General features: G+C 43.0%; 1 protein-coding gene across 4 annotated transcripts in view; it reads left to right on the top strand.

Annotated features, from left to right (window-relative positions):
- The window catches only part of ITGA7 (integrin subunit alpha 7), a 271,460-nt gene that overhangs the window by 190,258 nt on the left and 58,615 nt on the right, over positions 1–22,587 (top strand). For all 4 annotated transcript variants that reach the window (XM_085600990.1, XM_085600988.1, XM_085600987.1 and 1 more), the window contains exons 14-21: positions 363–478; positions 3,069–3,255; positions 6,098–6,181; positions 8,741–8,820; positions 12,840–12,917; positions 13,295–13,397; positions 14,572–14,745; positions 20,902–21,009. In XM_085600990.1, coding sequence (XP_085457116.1) covers positions 363–478; positions 3,069–3,255; positions 6,098–6,181; positions 8,741–8,820; positions 12,840–12,917; positions 13,295–13,397; positions 14,572–14,745; positions 20,902–21,009 — 930 coding nt within the window. The remainder of the gene's footprint in view (positions 1–362; positions 479–3,068; positions 3,256–6,097; positions 6,182–8,740; positions 8,821–12,839; positions 12,918–13,294; positions 13,398–14,571; positions 14,746–20,901; positions 21,010–22,587) is intronic.

The raw sequence follows: 22,587 nt of genomic DNA, 5'->3' as shown, positions 1-22,587 counted from the left end.
AGTAGGCTGTGCTTAGGGGCCTATGGCCAACTCTCTCTGAAATTTTTCTAAACTGAAAACCTTAATTTTGTATTTTATTTTTTTAAAGCAGCCCTGTTTCTTTTTAGTACATAGGTCTAGCCGTAAAATAATTTAGTGGTCGCAAAAAGTTGGTACCCCAGTTGCAACTTCTTTTTGCAACAATGTTTTAGTACATATGGCCACAAAGAGGTACCTGTTTGCACAATGCTACTGCTGAGACGGGCCGTATTTCCTTTAAGAATGCCAAGCACTAGGGTCCTGGACATTTAGAATCAGTTGAGAGGGGCAGAGTTTGTATTAGGAGATCTTTATCTTTTTGGACTCCTCCTGTCTCCCATCAGGTGCACTTTCTGAAGCAGGGCTGCGGGGATGACAAGATCTGCCAGAGTAACCTGCAGCTGCATTACACCTTCTGCTCCCGTGTGGGAAACACAGACTACTTTGAACCTCTGCCCAGGTGAGTTTCAGCAGAAGGCCACTGTACGTTGTCCATTTGAGGATCGGAAGATCAGTCTTTCATGGGAATGGCATGCAACCCTCATGTAAGTGACTTCACTGCTCATGAGGGTTGGGGAAAAGTTGCCTTGCGTTTCACTGGCAAGTTTTGCAGAGGAGGGACTCTTCGCTTCAATCCTTAGTTGGCTGTTGTGGCAAATCAGCTCTCCAGTCCCCAGGTGAGTGTCAGAAAGATGTGTGCACAAACCTTGGTTGAATATGGCGGGAAAGTGCTGGATTTTCCTCTGGTTAGCGTGGTGGGGTTCAAGATCGCCCAGCAGCCTTGAAGTGACTGTGAGGGAGAGACCCCCTTACAAATCCTGTTTGTTTCCATATCCTCTGCACAGAATACTCTTTCTTAGAACTGATTCCAGTATCTGTATGGATTCTTGCCTCTGCATAATGTCTGTCTCCTCACTGCTACCCGTTTATGCACTGATTCCTTTACCTCTGCGATGGTTCCTATAGCCCATCACTAAGAACTAGATTCCTGCACTGATTCCTCTAAACTGGTGCAGAATCATTTATTGCTGCATTAATTCCCACACAATGTTGCACTAATAAATATAGCTCTGCATCAATTCCTACATCAATTCCTATACCTTAGTACTGATTCCCATATCTGTGAGCTGATTTCTGTATCTTTGAACAGATTCCTGACTTTTCTTTCTGGTTCCTGGTTTCTAACACTTATTCCTTCATCCTTACTGATTCCTCTGGTTGCTCTGATTTGTCTTCTAATCCGGGACAGACTTCTTAATCTTTCCATTGGGTGATGTTTCTTCTCACTGATTTCTCTGTCTCGGCATTGATTCCTCTATCCGAGGCCAGATTCATGTCCCTGTCTCTGATCTCATTCTTCTGTTTCAACAATGGTTCCTCTCTAGCCGCACTATTTCCTCTATCCTCAAAAAGATTCTTCTTTCTCTGAAGTGATTTAAGTGCCTCTGCACTGACTCTATGTTTATTTCTGCCTGCAGCTCGTCATTTAGTTATAGGTCAAGTCTACCAGATAGCACATGCACTCTCTATAGCAAGGCATTTTGTGGTTTACCTGAGAACATGGAAGGGCTTGGAGACCGCCCATTACTTACCATTGGTTGGCTGTCCTGTCATTCCCATTTCCCTGTTTCTTATTCATCTCCCATCTTTCAATCTTGTATTTGCCCCCCATGGAACATTGCCTCTTTACCATTTCCTTGATTGACTGACACCTCTACTTTCACTACTTAGTTTTCAAGACACAGCTTTTTTATTTTGTGTTAAGCATTCCATGAGAGTAAATGTATTTTTGAGCTGTCATCATAGTTTACTTCTCTCCCCCTGTACTTGTGATGTTCTCTGTCGCCCAAATGCTTCTCCCTGTCGCAATTGCCCGTATGCTGCTCCCCATTGCCTCCCTGCGCCATCTGTGTTGCTTCCCCCTACTCTCGACTTCCTCCTCTCTCCCTGTTGTTCCTCCCCACAACTCTGCCCTCCATATTGCTTTCTTCCAAATAGTGTGTTTCTCCCCTTGTCCATTCTGTCCTCTCCAATATTGCTTTTGCCTGAGTCTTACAGACCTGCTAACTCACACGGTATCATTGCGTGTCACACAATTTCGGCTCACTTCACACTGTCACCCATTGAGGAACCAAAATAACACAGTGGCAGGAAAAACTAGTTGAAAACCACTGCATAGATTGGCTTTCCTCCTTGATCCGGAGGCTGTAAGCAGCCGATGTCCTTTAAGGGGTGTAAAATCAACCCAGGACACCGGCAACGGCCTCAGTGACCCTATGTTTTATTTGTAGGGGAGGCAGTGGGGGGGTGGTGTAGGTTTTTTTGTGGGAGGATTGTGGATGGGACAGTCGGTTGAGAGCATAGAGCCTCTAGGTAGCGCTCTTCACATGGTGACATTTTTTTGTAAGTTGGCAGATATGCTCTTACCCTCCTCCATATTGCTTACACCTCACTCCCACCCTCCCCGTGTTGCTTCCTTGTCTCCATCCTCCCTCACGTCGCTTCTGCCACCCACCCCATTGCTTCCGTTGACCACCTGCCCGGCAGGCTCACCAAAAAAAAAGTTTAGGTGTTTTATTTTGTTTTTAATTACCGATCCAGCTTGGATCAGTCACTTAAAAGAGAAAAACGCACCTAAGTCATTTTCTACGCATGCAAACCTATAAAATGATGCAGGTGGCCATGTCAAATGCTTTTTATTTACACTTAAGCCATGCTGCACCGCATCAGGAATGCTGTACAACATGGATAAAAGCCAACTGGTCACAAAGGCAAGACCTATTGACTTTACCAGTGCTGGTTCTACCTTGGGGCAGATTCCGCCGTCTCTGCACTGATTCTTCTGTCCTTGCACAGATTCCCCTATTTGGACCAATTTATCCATCCCTGTCTTGCTTCCTCTACCCCTACAGCGAGTCTTCTATCTGGACTGGTTACCCAGTTTCTCAACCCTGATTACTCTGTCCTTGCCCTGTTTCCTCTGTCCCTGCAGTGCTTCCTTTACCTCTGCATTAATACTTCAATTTGGACTAATTCCTTTTTGCCTGCAGCGGTGACGATGGGAAAGCTCTTTTTGCCATGACAGACGAGAAGGAGGACATTGCTCTTGAGATCCGGGTCACAAACCATCCCTCAGATGCCTTACACCCTCAGAAAGACGGCGATGACGCCCATGAGGCGCAGCTCACCATCAGCTTACCAGAGACACTGCTCTACTCGGGGGTGCGGTCATCAATGGTAAGCAGAGAAAGTACAGTGTGCAGAGAGCCTCTGAGAGTGCAGATAATTCTGAGACAGTGCCACTAGTGATGACACAGTTTCAAAAGAGCATCAGTGCTGGCTGCTAGTTCTGAGAAAGTGCCAAGAAACCTACTTCTGTGGCAGCACCACAAGAGCTTAAGTGTGTATAGCTAGTTCTGAGACAGTTCCACAAGAGCTTCAGTGTGTATAGCTAGTTCTGAGACAGTTCCACAAGAGCTTCAGTGTGTGAAGCTAGTTCTGAGACAGTGTCTCAAGAGCCTCGGTGTGTACAGTTATTTCTGAGTGTGTGACATGAGCTTCAGTGTGTGAAGGTAGCTCTGGGACTATGCAACACAAGCTTCAATGTGTGCAGCTAGATCTGAGATAGTGGCACAAGGGCATAAGTGAGTGTGTATAGTTCAGAGACAGTGCCATGAGGGCCTCCGTGTGTTCAGCCGCTCCTGAGACAGTGCTAAAAGAGCCTCACTGTTCGCGTCTAGTTCTGAGACTGTGCCACAGAGCCCTAGTGAGTGCAGATAGACCTGAATCTGCACAGCAGAGCCTCTTTGTGTGCACACAGTACTGAGAGAGTGTGACGGGGGCCTCTATAGGTGAAGCCACTCTGTAGACCATGCAATATGAGCTTTAGTACTTGCAGTTGTGCTGAAGACAGTGCGAAGAGAGCATCATTGAGTTTAGCCTGCTCTGAGATATTGTCATACGAGCCTCAGTGTGTACCGCTAGTCGTGGGATAAAGCAACTAGAACATCAGTGGTCGCAGCTGTTCCTGAGACATTGCCAGGAGAGCCTCAATGAGTGTAGCCAGTTCTGAGACAGCGCCAAGAGAGCATTGTGGCTGTAGGGCTCTTATATTTGATCTCTTATCTTTTGCCCTCCCAGCAATTGCTGTGCCAGCACAACGGTGCGCCCGTAGCTCCTGTTACCCAAGCAGCAGGCTTTCAGTAGTCTGGAACCATGGCAGTAAATGAGGAATAAAAAAAAAAAAAGAGAGCATTGTGGAGTGTAGCTAGGCCTGAGATATTGCCAATAGAGCCTCAGTGTGTTCATCAAGTACTTACTGCCAAGAGAGCATCAGTGCGCACAGCTAGTTATGAGACAGTGGTGCTAGAACCTTGATGTGTGCAGCTAGATGTAAGACAGTCAGGTGCGTCACTTAGTCAGAGAGATCGGGGGGTGCGGTGAACCTCAAACTTCCCAACTAAAAAAAAGTGAGCAGAGCCAGTACTGATTTGCATTTCGTGGGCCTCTGTATACAGTGTCACTGTGGGCAAAAAATGATGGGTTGGAATGCTACCCAGAGTGATTGTCACTGATTAGTCGATTTGAAACCATTCTTCCCATTCCCTTTTGGGTGTTTGCGTGCCAGCCTGGAAACCTGAGACTGGTGCAGCTTTACAAGCCTATTACTGCCAATAATTGTGAAGTCGAAAAAATAAGTACATTTGCACCCATTCAAGAAATACTTTTATGGGTGCAGATTCACTGCTATTTTGGGTAAGCCAGTCACTATATATATAGTTAAGTTCCCATTACAAAATAATAAGCAAAATAAAAGCTCTTAGTGAAAATGAACGACAAGAAGAACTGACAGAGACATAGCAGACTCAACTCAGAGACCCTAGATGCGACTACCAAGGCAAGAGTGGATTTGGGATGTGTCATATAGAACCCCCACTCCCAAAGCTGGTCACCTGCCTATCCTACCTGGGCCATGTAGTTGTCCCTGGAAACTCTTGACTACGATCACTTACAACTTAACCTGGAGTTTCTACCCCGGGATCACTTATTTTAAATGTATTTTCCCTACACATACTCTTCTTCGTTTCTGCCCTGAGAAGCCTTGATGGTAGAGTTGTCATTTTGGTGCTTGTAGGCAGGGCTGCATGTGTCCAGGCCTTGCCTTTTACAAATCATTTTATCAAGTAAATGATGGCACTAAGTACTAAGCCCAAGTTGAAAATAGAGGTGGATGCTCCAGCACATTACTAGGGCAATCCAAACCAGAGCCTAACCTACAGTCTACCTTGGCTTTAAGAGTCCATGCACAAGCCAAGCCATAAAAATGTTTGCCATGTATATCGTGCAACAAAGTTTCTTCAACCTTTAAAAAAGTGTATTTCTTTAACAAGCAGAAGTGTTTCACCTTAGTACATCAGATCATATCACTGAAGAGACAGATATTTATTAAAAGTAGTAGTTTTTAAACATGACCTTGGAAACATTAAGGGGCTGCGCCCCCCTAACGACAATATTATTAGTGAACTAAGAGGCAGGTCAGTAGTCATGTAAACCCTACATGTGGCCTAGATTCTTATAATAGATGGAGCATAATTTTAGACTATTAACTCTAATGTAAGAGGTGCTTGCATGGCGCACATCCTTAACTTAAGTATTTTAAAATGCTCTCATATGTGATAAAGAAAAAGGAGGCTTTTTAAAATAAAATGTTTGCCTTTTGACAATCACGGAAGCCGGTATTGATTCCTCTTAAGCTGGTTTCACATTTTTAAAGCTAGCCATCAGATGAATATATGTTGCTTTCTTTCCTGATTTGCACCAAATGAGACTTATTTGGCTTTTATTCTTGGACAACAACAAGGAAAACCGGCACAAACATAGTAGGCCTGACTCAGGCCCCCCAGACCCAACCTTCAGGCCAAAAAAGCATTTATTTGGGGAATGGCACACCCCAAACACCCTTCTGAAGCTATGCCCCCGAAGAAGACAGTGCAAGAGAGCCTTCTTGTGTGCAGATCTGCTTTCTTATTGCTCCGGATTTATTGTAATGCTCTCCCTTGCACTCTTTTTTGTTGCACAGGAAAGACAGATCATCTGTCAGTCCAATGGGAATGATTCACAGGTGGAGTGTGAGCTGGGAAACCCCATGAAAAGAGGAAGCGAGGTGTGTATCCTGATTATTAATTCCACCCTCTCTCGTCTCACACCACAGCCTACTACTCTCACTTCATGATTCTTGCACTCGTTACATTGTCCTCGCCCTCACTACATGATTGTTACACTCACCACTCTTATTAAATACATCACAACACACTAAATAACTGCCACACTCACAAGACTTCTTTCTCACTCATCACACTGCTTCCATAATCACCACAGGGTTCTCACACTTACCACGACTCTCGCTGATCATATTATATCACACCCACTCAATAACACTCATGCTCATACTGCCGCATACACACAGACCACACTGTGTTCACACTCACACCTTACCACTACTACAAGATTTTCACATGTACTGCTGTTCTCACCGCATGATTCTCAGACACACAACACTGCTCTCAAACACATCACAACACACTTACTGTATAACTCTAATGTACACCACACCACTCTTACACTTATCACACCATACCCACAGCATAGTACTCATGCTTCTCACACTATTATCACACTCACTGCATGACTTGTACACTCACAATATGCTCTCCCACTCACTGAATGACTCTCATACTTACCACATATCTCCCACACTCATCACAATGCTTTCACTCTCCTCCCAATGGTATCGCACTCACTACATGACACATACACTCACTATACTGCTCACACTGAACGCTCTGTCCCATACGCTTTGCATATCTCACCACTCTTACCCGGATACATTCACACTCCTGATATAGGTGTCACTCTCAACATATTAATAATACATTTGACTGTTCCCTTATTAATGCAAGCACACCCCATAGTTGATCAGCATTGATATAAACGTGAACCAATTGCAAAGTTGATAGTGTGCAAAAAGCTACACAGATTGGTCCCTGACTGTATAATCATGGAATCCTCCAACATTTCACTCTTTTCTTTAGGGTGGCGAAGGCCTGGCATCACTGTTTGCACTCCCCTGGGCTTTGTTGATATAAATTGGAAAAACTGTGCAATTTTTTGTGTGTTCATCTTATTCTTTATTTTTTTCAAATAAGTGCTTTTGGTAGAATTCTTATACACCTTTGTGATTTGAATTCTTTACATCGTTTTCATGTGATAGTCCATAACCATATTATCCTTCCCAGTGTTTAATTTGTAAAACAGTAAGTGCTGGTTTCCACACTTTTGCGCAGACGCATATGGCCAGGGCTATTGAAGTTCCGGGTGCTGAATATCAAAGCATGCATAGTCTTGATTTTACCTAAGTTCTCTTTAATGTACAAACAAACACTCCCTGCCCATTTATCTCACTCTTTCAGGTTCTTTTTCATCCCTTCATTCTCTCTTTTTCACTGCTCTGTCTTTCTCTTGCTCTTTCCTTTCCCCTTTTGTGTTTTTCCCTCTCTTGTTCTAGTTCAAAGGCCGTTGAGGGAAAATAAGTGCCAGGCTTCAAAAGTGAATGCCGGTGGGCTCCATCTGCAACCACCAACTCAATTTAAACACTGATCCTTACTTTCATTATACTAAAGTCACTCCCACTGCTCTGGCTAAAATCTCAGCAAGTTACACTCATAGTACAAGCTTTCACTCTAAACTTGACTCATACCCATTAAAGATCAAACACAATCACCACACTGTTCTCACACTGACCCCAGGACCCTCACATTCACCTCACTCATCTCACACTTGCCAACCGCCCATCATACTCACCCATTTAATCTTGCATTCATCCCACTGCCACCACACTCAGCCCACACTTCCTTGTTTCCACCACTGATTGCTCCCACACACCACTCCAGGACGTCAAAACGAAACCCAAGATTATCACCAACTACCCTGCCTGCAATATTTCCACATGTCTGCTTCACGTTCTCTGCCTGCTACTGGACATTCACTCTTCCTTGGACCAGTGGCATATCTGGACTTTTGCCTGCCCGTGGCGGTCCCTGCATTTGCTGCCCTGCGGCAGCTGTATGTAAGTGCACGGGGGTACTAGCGATTCATGCATTTGCCGCCCTGTGACGGCAGCAGGCAAAACTCAGACCAGCCCCTCCCTATGCTACGCCATTGCCTTGGACCCCAACACTTCCATTTCAGTCCACCTTAGGCTCCCATTCTTTTCTACCAGCTTCTTTTCCTTTCACTCACTCTGTCTCTGCCCCATTCGTGATGCTCAACCTTCCCTCTCACCTTCCTCAACTTTCTTCTCCCACCCTCTTATTCTTCCTTCCCCCATTTCCCATTTGCTGTTTTCTATGCTTCTATTCCCTTTTCCACCTCTTCCTCCATCCCTGGCCATCTTTCTCTTGCTCATTCCTCCTGGCTCTTTCTTCATCTCTTCTGTCCTCTTGAATTCTCCCCATATTATTTGCTCTAGATCTCCCACTCCTCCTCAGCACCCATATTGTCTACTCTTCCTTCCCTTACCTTGCCCCTTGTGTCTTCACTTCTTCTCTGTATCATTGCTTTCTCACTCTTCCTTTATTCTCCTCTGTTTTATGTTACTCTAGCTTACTCCAACTCCTTATCTCCCCCCCCATCTCCATATTACCTGTGCTCTCTTATCCCACAGGTTGCCTTCTATCTTATCATCAGCAATGCTGGGATCACCCTGGAAACCACAGCCTTGGAGGTGGCCCTTCAGCTCTCCACGTAAGTCTGTCCACTCAGCAGGTCTAACTCAATGCACTGTCACTAGCCTGGTTTAGAATTGAAGGCACTGTTCTTCTAGAATAGATAAGATTTCCGCCTGGCATGACCTGCCTGGAGGGCAGGTCATCCTACTTGGTACCACACGGGTAGCCTGTGAGTATTAGAAAGACCAAAGAAAGGACACCGGGGTCACTTGTGAGAATGCAAGAAGTCAGTTGTTCAGGACTTGATCTAGGCATTCCTAGACGTGATGGGGTTTTGAATAGCAACTTTAGACTCTCTCATAAACATCCAATGGGTTAATGGAAAAGGCAAAAAACTGCCTTGTAGCTGCAGCAATGGAATTCATAGTTAGTATCTCAATAAGAGGCCATATTACAAGTTATTTATTTATTTATTATGAAGTTTTATATAGCGCTGGCCAGACCCGAGGGTATCGGAGCACTTTACAGCATTCGTACTGCGAAAATCACAGAATACAGTAATATTATATATCTTGGTAAGGAAGTCCAATGCGTGTTGTGTAACCATGGGGCGCCGAAGTCCTGAAATGTTTTAGATGAGTGCCGTTGTCTTGGGCTGAGCTCCTCTTTCCGGGAGGAGGGAACTAAGTAGGGGTCCGGGAGGTGGAGGAGGTAGAGGTCTTGAGGTCACAGATTCGAACTGCTGCGATGTGCCGACTTAAGCACTTCGTCGGCTCCTATCGGTTTGCTAGGGAACGATTGAGGAGAAGGTCTTTGAGCAGTCTATCGAAACTTAGAAAGGAGGGGATAGTTCTGATGTGGGGGGAACGGAGTTCCAGATTTTGAGGCACGTTACCAGTGAAGGACTGGGCCGCATTTTTTTGTTAATCCTAGAAACATTACAAAAGACTCCTTATTGCTGCAGATAAAAGGTGTAGCACTAAACAATTAACCAAAACAGCCACAGAGGCTAGCATTAAATATAACCTAGAATATGCTGTCTTATGTAATTGTGTGGACTTCAGAGAAATAGCCAGCAACAGCATCCACCAAGTCAGAATCAAAAATTAAAACTAACAAAGCATTGCTAATTTCTAGTTTGGGTGAACCCTTTGTAGAAAAACGCGGCAAGGAGCCCAGCTGCTATAATACAAGGGCTAGGGAGTACTCTACAGCCATGGCTCAGGCAGTCTGAATTCGAAGCATCAAAGTTGTTCTGACACAGCACCCATATGTCAGCAAACACAAAAAAATATGTCACTGGCTATAGAGGGGCAGAATAGACCAGGGAATGGAGATCTATTGGTATCTTTCTAGTTGTATTGAATTCTGAAATGTTGTATGGAATCTAGGATGAGACTCAGCGTCTGGAATGGGTTGCATCAAATGTTGTGCACTTGTGTAATGTCTTTAGTGGAATACAAGGGCTTGGTTCCTGTGTTGTATGGTGGTGTGATGGCTACAGAGAGTTGGATCGGTTAGGTCAGTAATTTATGTTTTGATGATGGCTTATGTAGTGGAGTTTTGGTTGTGTTTTGTGATGTGTTATGGCACAAGTACAATGGGAGGAGTCTGTTGCACTACTGCATGGTCTTTTGATTATGGCTGCAGTAGACTGATTGGGTTGGTTCCAATATTCTATGATCTGGTGATTGCATCAGTGGATTGATTTGGTTGAGTCTATGTATTTTAGGTTATTTGTTTATTATATATATTTCTATGGCAGACACCAATAAACGAAAAAATGAATGAATAGTATGACAACTGTCCAAAATTAGGGTGTCCTGGCATCGAGAGACTTCAGTTCAGGCACACGCTGCAAAGTTAGTCACAATTAAAGAGTCATGTTTTCAGCTATTTTCTACAGGAAGATTCTGAGTCTGCCTGATGAAGTTCTTGATGAAGAGTGTTCTAATGCTTTGCAGCTACAAGGGAGCAGTAGCAACCTCATGTGTCAAGATTGCTTAAACCGAGTGATAATCAAAAGTCTGCCATTGGAGGATCTAAGAGGACTTATGGGGGGATATAGGCAAATCAACCTTTAAAGATATTTTAAGCCCTTGTTGGAAAAGGCACGAAAAAAAAGTACTAATACTTAGAAGATGATTATTTTATGGATGGACAACCATTGAATGTCTCTGTGCTATGAGGCAATTGAATGGTGTTTTGGTACATTCAAGAGTAGTATAGCAGCAGCGTTCAGCACAGTCTGAGTCTGCTCTAGCTGAATGAAGTACTTAGGAAGTTCCAAATAAAGGGAGTTCCAATAGTCCAATCTCAAATGAAGCATGTGTTGGTGATAGATGCTATTTGAGATTTAAATCCCTGATCAAATTTGATCCCTTGATTGCTGATTGTTCTAGCTGTGGTGGGAGTAGCTCCTAGTTTATAAGGCCACCATAGTGAGGACCAAATATAATTGAACAAGACAAATAGGAGAATTTCAGTCTTTCTTCTGTTCAACGTTAAGTCATTTTGTTGCACCCATGATGAATCTGCTGTGAAGCATGTCTTAAATGCATGGCTTCCTTCTCTGAGTGTGTCCGAGTACCATTGAGCAGTTGGCTTAGTGCAGGTGAGTTTACTATATTTTAATAGTACAATAGAGTCGACAGCAGGTGATATCCAGATATTAAAAGCAAACACATCTTCAGGTAAATGTACTACAAAATCAATTGTCTCTTGAGCCTAGCAATAGAAAAGTAAAACCAACCCAAGGATTAAAGAGTTATGTGGCTACTAAACTCCTCAACTTGGAAAGAAGATTTTTCAGGGCCTTCCAAAGGCTTCTGAAGTTGAGCTTATCTTTTACTTATGTTAGTAACGTATGGCATTCTTTTGAGCCTATAACTGAAAACCAGCAGTCCCCTTTTCAGCATAGACAGGTTTTGGAAATATTTGCAAGCCACAATTGGGGGATATGTGTTGAATGATCTTGATTAGAGCGCAGAATTTAGGTTTGGTGTTGTGATGTTGTGTAAAAGTTTCCGCAGAATGGCATGGACAGTGTACAATGTTGCATAACCTTGAGATATTGGCTACAGTAGACTGAATGGGCTGGTTCAGTATTGTATAGTATTAAATTGTGATGGCTGAAGTAGAATGTACAGACTACTTTCTGTGTTGAATGGTTCTTTTGCAGCAAGAGAGATGAGTCTAGCATAATTTGGTCATAACATTCTATATGCAGTACTCTGTAAGTGTCCATTATCGTATGGTCTTGTTATGGCTTCATTAGAGTGTAGGAGTATGTTCCCAGTATCAGATGGTAAGAGGTTGTGCTACACAGTGAATCATCTTGTAATGGTTTAATTAGTTGTTGTACTAGTGTACAGTCTTTTGTCTCTAGTATAATGGGACAGGATTGTTCGTTTTCTGTATGGCTTTGTTGATGGCTTATGTTGAATGCAACTGGATGCAACTGGATGATGAAATGAGCCCTTTATCGCTTGGCTTTGTGATCGCTCAAGTAGAATGAAATGTTGTCTGTTCATGTTGTGTAGTCTTATGTTGGCATCAAAAGAATGGATGGGTTGTTGTATTGTTGATGGTGGCTCCAGTAAATTGGAGGGCTTGGGTTCTGCGTTACATGGCTGAGAATTGCGTCAGTAGAACGGAGGGGTTAAGTCCTGTTTTGTGATGTTGTGCTATGGCTATTGGGGGATAAGAGGGTGCCTACCTCTCCTGTATGCTCTTCTGATGACTCCCTTAAGATGTCTCCAGGGAAAGGTTGATTGTGTTAATGAATGTTGTGATGACTGCATTCAAGTAATGGAGGTTGGTTCCAGTTGATAAAGTGTTGTCTCAGGTAGAATTAAAGGTGTGCTGGGGTTTATGTTTAATTGTCTTGTAATGGATCTCACGAAACAGGGGGTTTGGGTTCCGTGTGGTATGGTCTTTTAAGGAGTGTTTTGGTACAGCCATTTATAGTCTCACGATACGTCCAGTGGATTTCAAAAAGCACGTTTTTGTTTTGTACCCTTAAGCCTGCACTTGTCGCATGAGTTAGGAGTGATGCTATCCATCACCTACTGACTGTCCTTTGCTCTGTTACAGAATCAGCGAACAGCCCAACCTGAAGCCCATCTTAGCCGCGGCACGGGTAGTCATCGAACTACAACTGTCTGTCACTTTGTAAGTACTCTGCCCACTAGTTGCATTCATCTGGGAACTGGGGATAACAGGAGGTTGCGGGAGGTCACGGACTTGTGCAGAGAGCGCACGATATGGGACAATAGCAACAAAAAGGTGATACCTAAATGGTGCTAAAGATACAGAAAGGGAGGAGAGACTGACAGAAGGTGGAGATTGGAAGGGTGTGCATGACTGTGACAGGGAACCTCAAACAGATATCATTATTCCAAAGGAACCGTTGAAAACAAGATACAAAAAAGATGGGAAGTTCTGCTGTAATGATGGAAGGGGAATGCTGAAAGAAGACATTCATCTGTCCCTGCTCCGCTTTTCCTCTGAGTAGATTTTTCCATTCTTACCATGTCTCTTCCTTACAGCTCTGCAACCCCAAACCGTCTCTTCTTCAGTGGCAACATTGTGGGTGAGAGCGCAATCAAGGCTGAGCAGGACGTCGGCAGCCTGGTGGACCTCAATGTAACGGTGAGGATGAATATATATAAATGGTTATGTGTATTATTTTATTTTGTACGGTTGATGGATGCAATCAGATCCACGCCTGGTCTCAGAGTTAGAGTCCCTCTACAGGGCCAGGATCCGTTAATCACACTAGTTACTTTTAAGCACAGGAATTATGAGATGTATGTTACCAAGTTGGCCTTTAACATTTAGACAGTCAGTTTGCATATTATACACATGTATCTGCCACCAAGCAACACAGTTGAAATGTATGTAATGTAATGTACATGCAGGTAAACAGCAAGCATTTGTGACCTATGAGTACAGAACTATGTGCATGTTTTGTGCATACAGCACAATAAAACTGTGGTAGGTCTGTTACATATAACCTTCCCAGGCTGAGGTATGAATGTGCAAAATGTCTTATTGAGGTATAAAGGTATGAGGAGGAATGATATATTCAGAGGTTCAGCTAACGGCAAGAGTGCTGTAGACCCTGCACCGTCAAGCATTCTGTGTTCAAAGGTACACATCTAGAGTGGCTAGTGAACAGGTGGTAAATGGGAGCATTAAACACCACATAATTGACAATGAAGTGCAGATTTCTGCCCAGTAAAACCAGTTCAGCGAAGTTATTCTCCATTCTTGGCAGATTAACACCTAATTGCATGCTACTGGCAGGGTGTTACCACACTGTACCAATAATTATGGTTGCAGAGTTTGCCCCATGCCAGCACCGTGCTACTCATAATGGGGGCCCATGTGTGGGGAATAAATGCAGAAAAACAGAATGTCCTGACTAAAGTCACTCTCTTCTTTGTTGGCAAAATCTCTCTTTTGGAAGGTAGGGCCACATGGCACTCCACCTAAAAAGATCAAAGAAATATATATTTGATTGGGTTCCACATCAGAACACATAATGTGTTTTATTTGGGACTTATGTGTCTCTTCATTAGACTGAAATGTTTTGTATATTACTGTACTCACTTTGGTCACTGGATATGAGATTTCCATCGCACATCTGTCACTATATCCTTCAACTCTCTTATTTATTACACCCCTCAAAATGCCCCTGTTGGCTTGCCTCTCTACTTCCTTGTCCCACAAGACTTTCCTCACCGTTTTAACCCAGTTCAGCCCCAAGAACCCCTTCCCTGTAGAAGTCTGTCAGAGTACATTCTTATTCTCTTCTTTCCAGGTTTCCAAAAGTGGTAGATCTCTGAAGACCCTGGGCTCGGCCTTTCTGAACCTGATGTGGCCTCATGAGATCAGCAACGGGAAATGGCTACTCTATCCAATAAGCGTCCAGCTGGAGGAGAGCCAAAGCAATGCCAAGTGCACACCAGCTAATGCCATCAACCCCCTTAATCTGGTAAGTCACAGATCTCTGTAAGAATCCAGGGGATGCAACTTTTTTGCTATTGGGTGCCGTGCTTGATTGACAACAGAAAAATGTGAATCAGTTTAGTCGACCCTTGTTAGATAAGGTACCTTGCAAGTTGTTCCCAAGAGGCATTGGATATCTAGTAATGTCTTCAGCGTTGGAAATGGTTAAACTGATAAAGCCTTCTTTGGTAAGATTGGATAGTTTAGGTCATCACTGGTGGATCTGGGCATGAATAAATGATGGAGTCGGTAATCTTTTACCAACTCCTAAAATGGGATTAAAACCCTACACTGATTCGGTATTTGGAATAATCATGTAGATATCCTTTATGAATCCCGAATTAGTACGATATATCAGTGTTTCTGATAGAAACTTCTATCTGCAGAGTCCTCACCTGCAGAATAATCTCAGGTGCACAACTGGACCCAGAAACTTCAAAGCTGTCATGTCTCCGTCTCTGTCTCCCTCGTAAGCAGTCCCTGACCGAAGGCCCCCTTATCCCCATTGGCTAACATTGGGCCCCTGCACTCTGCTCCAGGCCACCCAAGTGCCGCTGGTGGTGCAATTGGAGTGCCTACCTAGACCTTGAGGAACCTTGATCCTAAACCCCATAATTCCCACTCGTAAGTCCAGTACTTACCTGTAAAACCGATAACCATTTTTCTCACATAGGAACTAATGTTACAAGTTTTTGTTCCAAAAATGTTCTGTGTTGAACTGCAGTTTTGTATGAAAGAAAAATATCTCTACCTTAAATCATGAAAAGTCTTACTTACCTTATATTGTGAGATTCCCGGTGTGGTATCCAGGGCGATGTAATCCAAAAGTAATCCAAAAGTATTCCAAAAGTAATTACAGTGTAATTTAAACTGCTTTTTGAACCAATACAACCCTGTAACGATTGCAAATCAATTCCCAATTGCACTTCTTGAAATGTTTTATGATTGAAAGTATATTTTACCTACCTCTACCAAGATCAGCTTGGTTCTAGAAAATATAACTTAAGTATACCTTTTTTATACTTACCTAATTAGTCTGGAGTCAGTCTCTGAGTGTGTGCCATTAGTCTTGAGTGAGTAAATACAATAAAGGCTTAACACAACCTCTGGATAAGCCTAACTGCTCACCCACACTACAACAGAGAGAGCTGTTGGTACTCACCTAAGTTAGCCTCTGCTATCCCTCTGGGGATCCACCGGACTCTGTGTACACTATACCCTACTTTGGTATAGAATATACAGAGCCAGCTTCCTACAAGTTTCTTTCAAAATCCATATTCGCCAGCAGAGAGAGCCCTTCCTTCTCTGGACGTAAAGAGAGTGTTAAAGTTCTACCTAGTTAAAACTAAATCTATTTGCAAATCACAACAGTTGCTCATCAATTATGGCCCAGTTCGCACAGGTCTGGATACCTCCAGACAGTCAGTTTCCAGGTGGATTGTCTTTTGCATCCTATGCTGTTATTAGCTAGCTAATAAATCTCTGACTGGCAAACCCAAATCACATACCACTAGAGGCAAGGCAGCCACGACTGCCCTGATGAGAAATATTCCATTGGCAGATGTCTGTAAAGCTGCTACATTGAGATCAGCCCACACATTCGCTAGGTACTACTGCCTTGATACAGATGCTAGAGCAGATGCTCAAGTGGGACAAGCGTCCCTCAGAAATCTCTTTGCATAGCCACTTACCTAACGTTTGTTTCTATCTACTCCACCGCTTCAGGGGGGATGGGCTTGATACTCTATTCAATGCTTATGACTAAGCATGGAAATCCCCTACGAGAGACGGTTTAGGGCCATATGTATCAAAAAAGAGTTTTGCAATTCCCAAATTGCAATTTTTAGCGAATCGCAATTAGAGAATCGCAAAATGCAATGTATGTAGGATTTGCAAAAAATTTGGGAATCCTACATATTCCTTATTTGTGAATCGCAAATTGAGATTCGCAAATAAGGAATACCTTCCCATTCATTCCTATGGGCTAGGAGGCCCATAGGAATGAATGGGAAGACATTCTCAATTTGCGATTACCAAATAGAGAATCACAAATTGAGAATGCAATTTCAAGGTTGCAAGGGTGCCTAAAGGAAACCCTGTTGAACCCCTGAAATATGCATGTGTGCACATTTTGCACACATACATGCCCTAAGGGCATGTATGTGCAACATATGGCACTTTTAAAAAATAAAAAAAGTGCTTTTTTGAAAAAAATCGCAAATTATCACCAACTTGAAGTTGGTTGTAATTTGCAATTCCTTATGGCCAAATAGCAAATTTCTGGTGCTTCGAGAATTGCATTCAAGGAATCGCAATTTGCAATTCCTTAATTGCATTCGCAAAATAGAGAATCGCAAATTCGCAAAGGCTTTTTCCCATTCGCAAACAGGCAGATTCTGAGAATCTGCCCGTTTGCAAACGGGAAAAAGGCTTGATACATATGGCCCATAGTTTCTTACCTTTAACTCCAGTTCTCTGGTAGGGGTATTTCCATGATAGTCATAAGCAACCCTCCCTCCTCCCCAGTGGAGTAAACAGACACTTTCATGCTCCGCTATCATTCAGCTAATACAGCCTTCAAACAGTACTGAGGTAACTGCCTCTTGCTGAGCATGAAGAGATACTGAGGTAACTCACTCTTGCTGAGCATGAAGAGATATTGGAGGTTACACAGTTTTTAAAGACAGTCTCCTTTTTCTTTGCTTATTATGGCAGCCAATGGACTGCATTGCCCTGCACTTCTTCATCTCTCTCTCTCTCTCATAGCAAAATGGTTTGTGAAGGATTTTTTACATTGACCATTCAACGTTATTTATGCATTAGGTGCATATTTCCGGGGATAATCCCCTTTTGCCCCTTCAAGATTAGGAATTTAATCCACTGTAGCCTAATTCCATAGGCTGCATTATGACGTTCTTAAATTACTTTTCAAGGCCTTCCTAAAGAAAGGCGAACTTCAGCACTTAAAAAGATATATTGGAAAAAGTGCTCCGGGGTCCCCCGCAGTTGGGCAGGACTATTCAATGCTTATGACTATCATGTAAATACCCCTATGAGAGATCTGGAGTTACCGGTAAAAAACGATACCAACTTCAATGACAACAGTTCTCCTGTTGTGTATGATTTCAGCACAGTAACTCCATTCATGAGACAGCTGATTTTATGGTAGATGCTAGAAAAATCTAATCTTTGCGGAACAGAAGTTGCACATTCAGGATCCTCAGCTGCACCTAACAACAGATGCCTTCCTTGAAGGAATGTGCCACTCCCCCTCAAGAGCTTAAACAAGTTTCCACTGCACACCAAAAAGGACAGTCTTTAGACATGAATGTGTTAGAGTTAAGGAAAGTCGTGCTTGCACTCAAATAATTCTTACCACGTAGCCAGAATCAGGAAGTTCTGATATGAACAGACAGTATGACCTGTCTTCATTTTATCATTAAAAAATGGGAGAAAGATTCAAGACAATTACCCCAAGTGTTTCAGAGATGGGAAACTCCAATCTGAGATCTTTTTGTGACTTTGAAAAGCACAAAATGCCACCTCTTCACAAGCAGGTATTGGTCTCTAGGCCATCAAAAAGATTTCTCATTTAGTTTCTAGTCAGGAATATTTGCTTATGCCTTTTCACAGATTCTGTTGGTTCCCACTATTCTACAGAAAGCCAAACAGGTATTGTGCTGACTCTTTGTGATCAACCCAACATGGACCGGACAGTTTTGGTACATGTATCTGTGAGACCTGTTAGTGGAAAAACCGATCCAATTAAAAGCAGACCATTACCTTCTAATGAACTACCGCAGCCAGGGTTGCATCAAATCTCAGTTCCCCTTCACTTGACAGCCTGGGTGCTTCAAACATAGAAGTCAGAGCTTTAAAGTTAACTCCAGAATGCCTAAGGATTCTGGTAGCAGCAAGAGCTGAACCTGCTAATAAAACCTACACTTTAAAATGGAAAAAGCTTTGCATGTGAACAGAAGCCGACAATCTCAATCTGCTCCAAATGCGTCCTCAGGGTGTTTTGCCTTATTTACTTCATTTAATTTATTCAGGGCTATAGTACTACTTAGTTAGGGTTCACCTGACAACCATTTTCAGGCACTTGTGTCTCCATCAAAGCAATCTTTCTTTTCCAGCAGGATTGTTAAAGAATGTAAGGGAGTACTATTCAGAACACTCCCTTTGCGAGTCAAACGGCCTCCTACTCGGGAATTGAGCACAGTGTGCCTTCAGAGGGATCCAGGCCTTTTCAGTAAAAATACCCTTCATGAAAACCAAACTTATGTTAGGCATCACTCCATGTTTCATTCCAAAAGTTCCAGCTCAATGAAAAAATTAATTTGCAAATGTTCTTTGCTCATATGTCCACTCCAGAAAAAAACTTTACGTACTATAGATATAAAATATCTAGGATAGGACAAGCTTATTTCACATATCAGACTATCGCTTTGTATCATTTGGGAATGCAAATAAGGGTTGCCTCAATCTGAGTAAGGTATTTCTTGATGTATTTTCATCATGCATTAATTTCTGTCATTCAAAAGCTGGCAGATCATCTGAACGCAAAATGAAAGCTGATTTGACAAGAGTCATACAACTAACATGAAGGGGATGGATGGATGCTTTGAGTTAATCTCAGTCACTGGTGATCGCTTGAGCTGCATTCCAGTCCATCATGTTTTGCCCACGATGCCACTGTAGACAGAGGTCTGCCTTATGCAAATCATTACTGACCATCCTCCTTATAGGAACAGTCCATACTGAACTTCCAGACGACACCACTCCCAGAAGGCAACACAACCGACCATAGACGGGTGACAGCCTATTTGGGCCTCTTCAGTAGGGTGCAGCTTGACTCCCGTGGCAAAGTGAGCATTTGTGCATACCCGTTGCACTTAGGGCACCACTACAGGAGTGCCATTCACAGATATATGTACACTGTTCTACACAATCTTTTTTGGCAAGGTGAGCATCTTTGGTATTCATCATTCAAGCATGCAAACCTATGAAAGATGGAAATGAGCAAAAACATGCTGGAAAATCTGGAAAAAACAAAAAATGGAAAAGAACAAAAAAATGACTTACCTGTAAAAATGAGTTACCTGTAAAAAAAGAACAAAAAAAATAACTTACCTGTAACTACAGTTCTCCAGCATTGGTATCTTTCATAGATTCATATGCACCTCACTTTTCTCCCATTTGAGGCTCCTCATATGTTATGTAACGTGCTCTAACATCTGAGGAGTTAAGCCTTTGGGAGAGATTAGAGCTCTGTATTTGTTCTCCTAATTGGCCAAAGATTGAGTCATAAAAAGGATGTGAATAAACCACAGGAAGCATATGCCTGTTTTGGTGTTGCTTGGGTGTATATGTACACTGCTATGTCCATATTCTCTCACACTAGAGAATAATTCAAGCACGTGAGGCTATGAAAGATACTAATAGTGCAGAACATTATTAACAGGTAAGTAACTTTTTTTCTTACCCATGCTTTATTTCAGAGCCTTTAAAAAAGAGATCTGGTCAGATGTCTCCAAGGTTAGCTGGCATAGGAGGGAACTCATGAAATTTTGTAAATGCATAAGAAATTAATAAAAATATAATGATTTTCATTTTAGAAATTTGTAAACTTACTAATTAATGTTTCTCACTGTTTTACTTTCCGATACAAGCTATGTGTTTTCTAAAGTATAAATTCAAATGTAAAAATTCTAACATATTGCTTTTTTCACCTTTGTATTCAAATATTTTGACTGGATCCTTGTCTGATAACTCAGATATTTGTTCTTTAGTGTTAGAACATGGCTAACATTAGCGCTGCTCTGCAATACTTGAAAACTTTGCTGTGTCCCTGATGATCCATGCATGTGTTTAGTTTATGTGCCCAACTGACTGAAATATTCCTTTGTCCTCAAAGGTTCACATGAGTGTGTGTGGTGCTAAGTGTTTGTGCATGACACTCTGTGTGTGTGCTCGTGTATGTGTACATGTGTGCCCACAAGTATTTTGATGTCCAGCTTACCAATGCTTTGCTCACATTTGATGTCAGTCTCTGACTGACCAAAGAATTGTTGTGAACCTTATACACTTAAGAGCAGGTACTGAGGTTGGTCTAAACCTCCTCTCCTGTCCCCTCCAACAGACCTCCTCCTCCACTTCAAGATCACGGCGAGACGTGGGGAAAGCTGAGACTGATTCCGGAGCCCATTGGCCCATCGCATACCAATCGAGAAGAAAAGAGCTGACTCTGGTGAGTTCTTCAGTAATACAGGGATTCTTTTCACCTAGACAGAAGCTGTGCACACAGAGAGGTGCATATGTGGTACAGAGTGTCATTTAAAAGTGGTAGTTGTAGCATCTGGACACCACTTAAAGGTGCTACTGTTACCTGTGGGTTTTCTTGGTGTCATAATAATCCACATTTGTAATGTGCGAACAATCACCCGTAAGGGTCTCTAGGCACTGGGGGCCGTCGGGAAGATTAAACAAGCTATTGCCCAGAGTCACATGGTGCTGGGCTAATCTGCCGCCGGCGCCGGGGATCGAACCGTGATCCCCACATTCCGGAGTCAGTCGCCCTGGCCGCGGCGCCACACTTCTCATATAATCAGTCACAAAACATTACCACAGTCATGCTAACCTATGGATGTTTATGGGTGATGCTGCCCAAGATTCCAGAAAGCTGAAAAAGTGAGATATGAATCACATTTCTTTCATTTCAGCATATTTAGTAACAGGTGTGTGAATGAGAAACCATCAGATTTACTTCAGCCAGATAAATTAGGAAAATACTGCTGTTCACTCACTAGGAAAGAAGGAGCTATACAAAAGTGCATCAATATAGTCGAAGAACCCACACCAGCCTGCTGGACAGACCATGCTCCCATTAAGTTCAGCATCCTCATCCGAATCCAACGCTAACTCCCACCGCCAGACCAGCCTTCCAAAACTGGAGCAAAATCACTGAAAATGACTGGAACATGGATCTCAACACCCACCAACCCGAATACTGCAACAGCCTCCACAAGGCCAATCAAGAATTTCAACAATTGGATGTCCTTATGTGCTGACTCCCTGGCCCCCTAAACACTTCAAAACAAAAAGATCCATAGCCCTGGCTAGTTGGTAAATGGAGGAACTCAGACCGATGAAACACTATTGCAAACAAGTGGAGCGCAAATGGAGAATGAGCCAGGACAATGCAGACAGGAGCACATTCAAACCCACACTGAGACGCTACCAACAAATGATCTGTACCACTAAACATGCTGCTCTGACAGACTGCATAGATGCCAGTACCAACAGAAGGAAAAAAATCTTCACCGTCACGAAGAATTTCATCTCACCAGTTGCCGCCTCCAACTCGATCACACCCTTGCAAAACTTGGGCAACAGTCTGTTTCAATTCTTCAGCAACAAAATCACCACCATTTACAGCAACTTCAACCTCAACTGGTCCTGACAGACCTTGCCAAATGCCGCCCAATCTTATCCAAAGAACCACTGTTACTCACATGCCCATCATCAACGGAGAATAAACCACTGCAGCCAACATGAATCCCATTTACTCAGGGTCCCTTTCAGACCCCTGACTCTACCAGGCCTACGCCATCAGACTGTAACGAATCAGCACCATGCTTACACACATTCCAAATGTCTTCACCTCTTCTGCAACCTTCCCAGGTGCGTAGAGACATGCAGCTGTCCACCTATTGCTGAAGAAACCCTCCACGGACCTTTCAACGCTCGCCAATTACAGACTGCTCTCCCTGCTACCGTTTCCGACCAAGGTCGTAGAGAAAATCATAAACATATGCCTCAATTAATA

The sequence above is a fragment of the Triturus cristatus genome, chromosome 4_2 (genome assembly GCF_964204655.1).
Source record: "Triturus cristatus chromosome 4_2, aTriCri1.1, whole genome shotgun sequence".
NCBI classification, from domain to species: Eukaryota; Metazoa; Chordata; class Amphibia; order Caudata; family Salamandridae; genus Triturus; species Triturus cristatus.
Note: the sequence above shows the minus strand (reverse complement) of the source record. Positions and strands in the feature narration are given on the sequence as shown.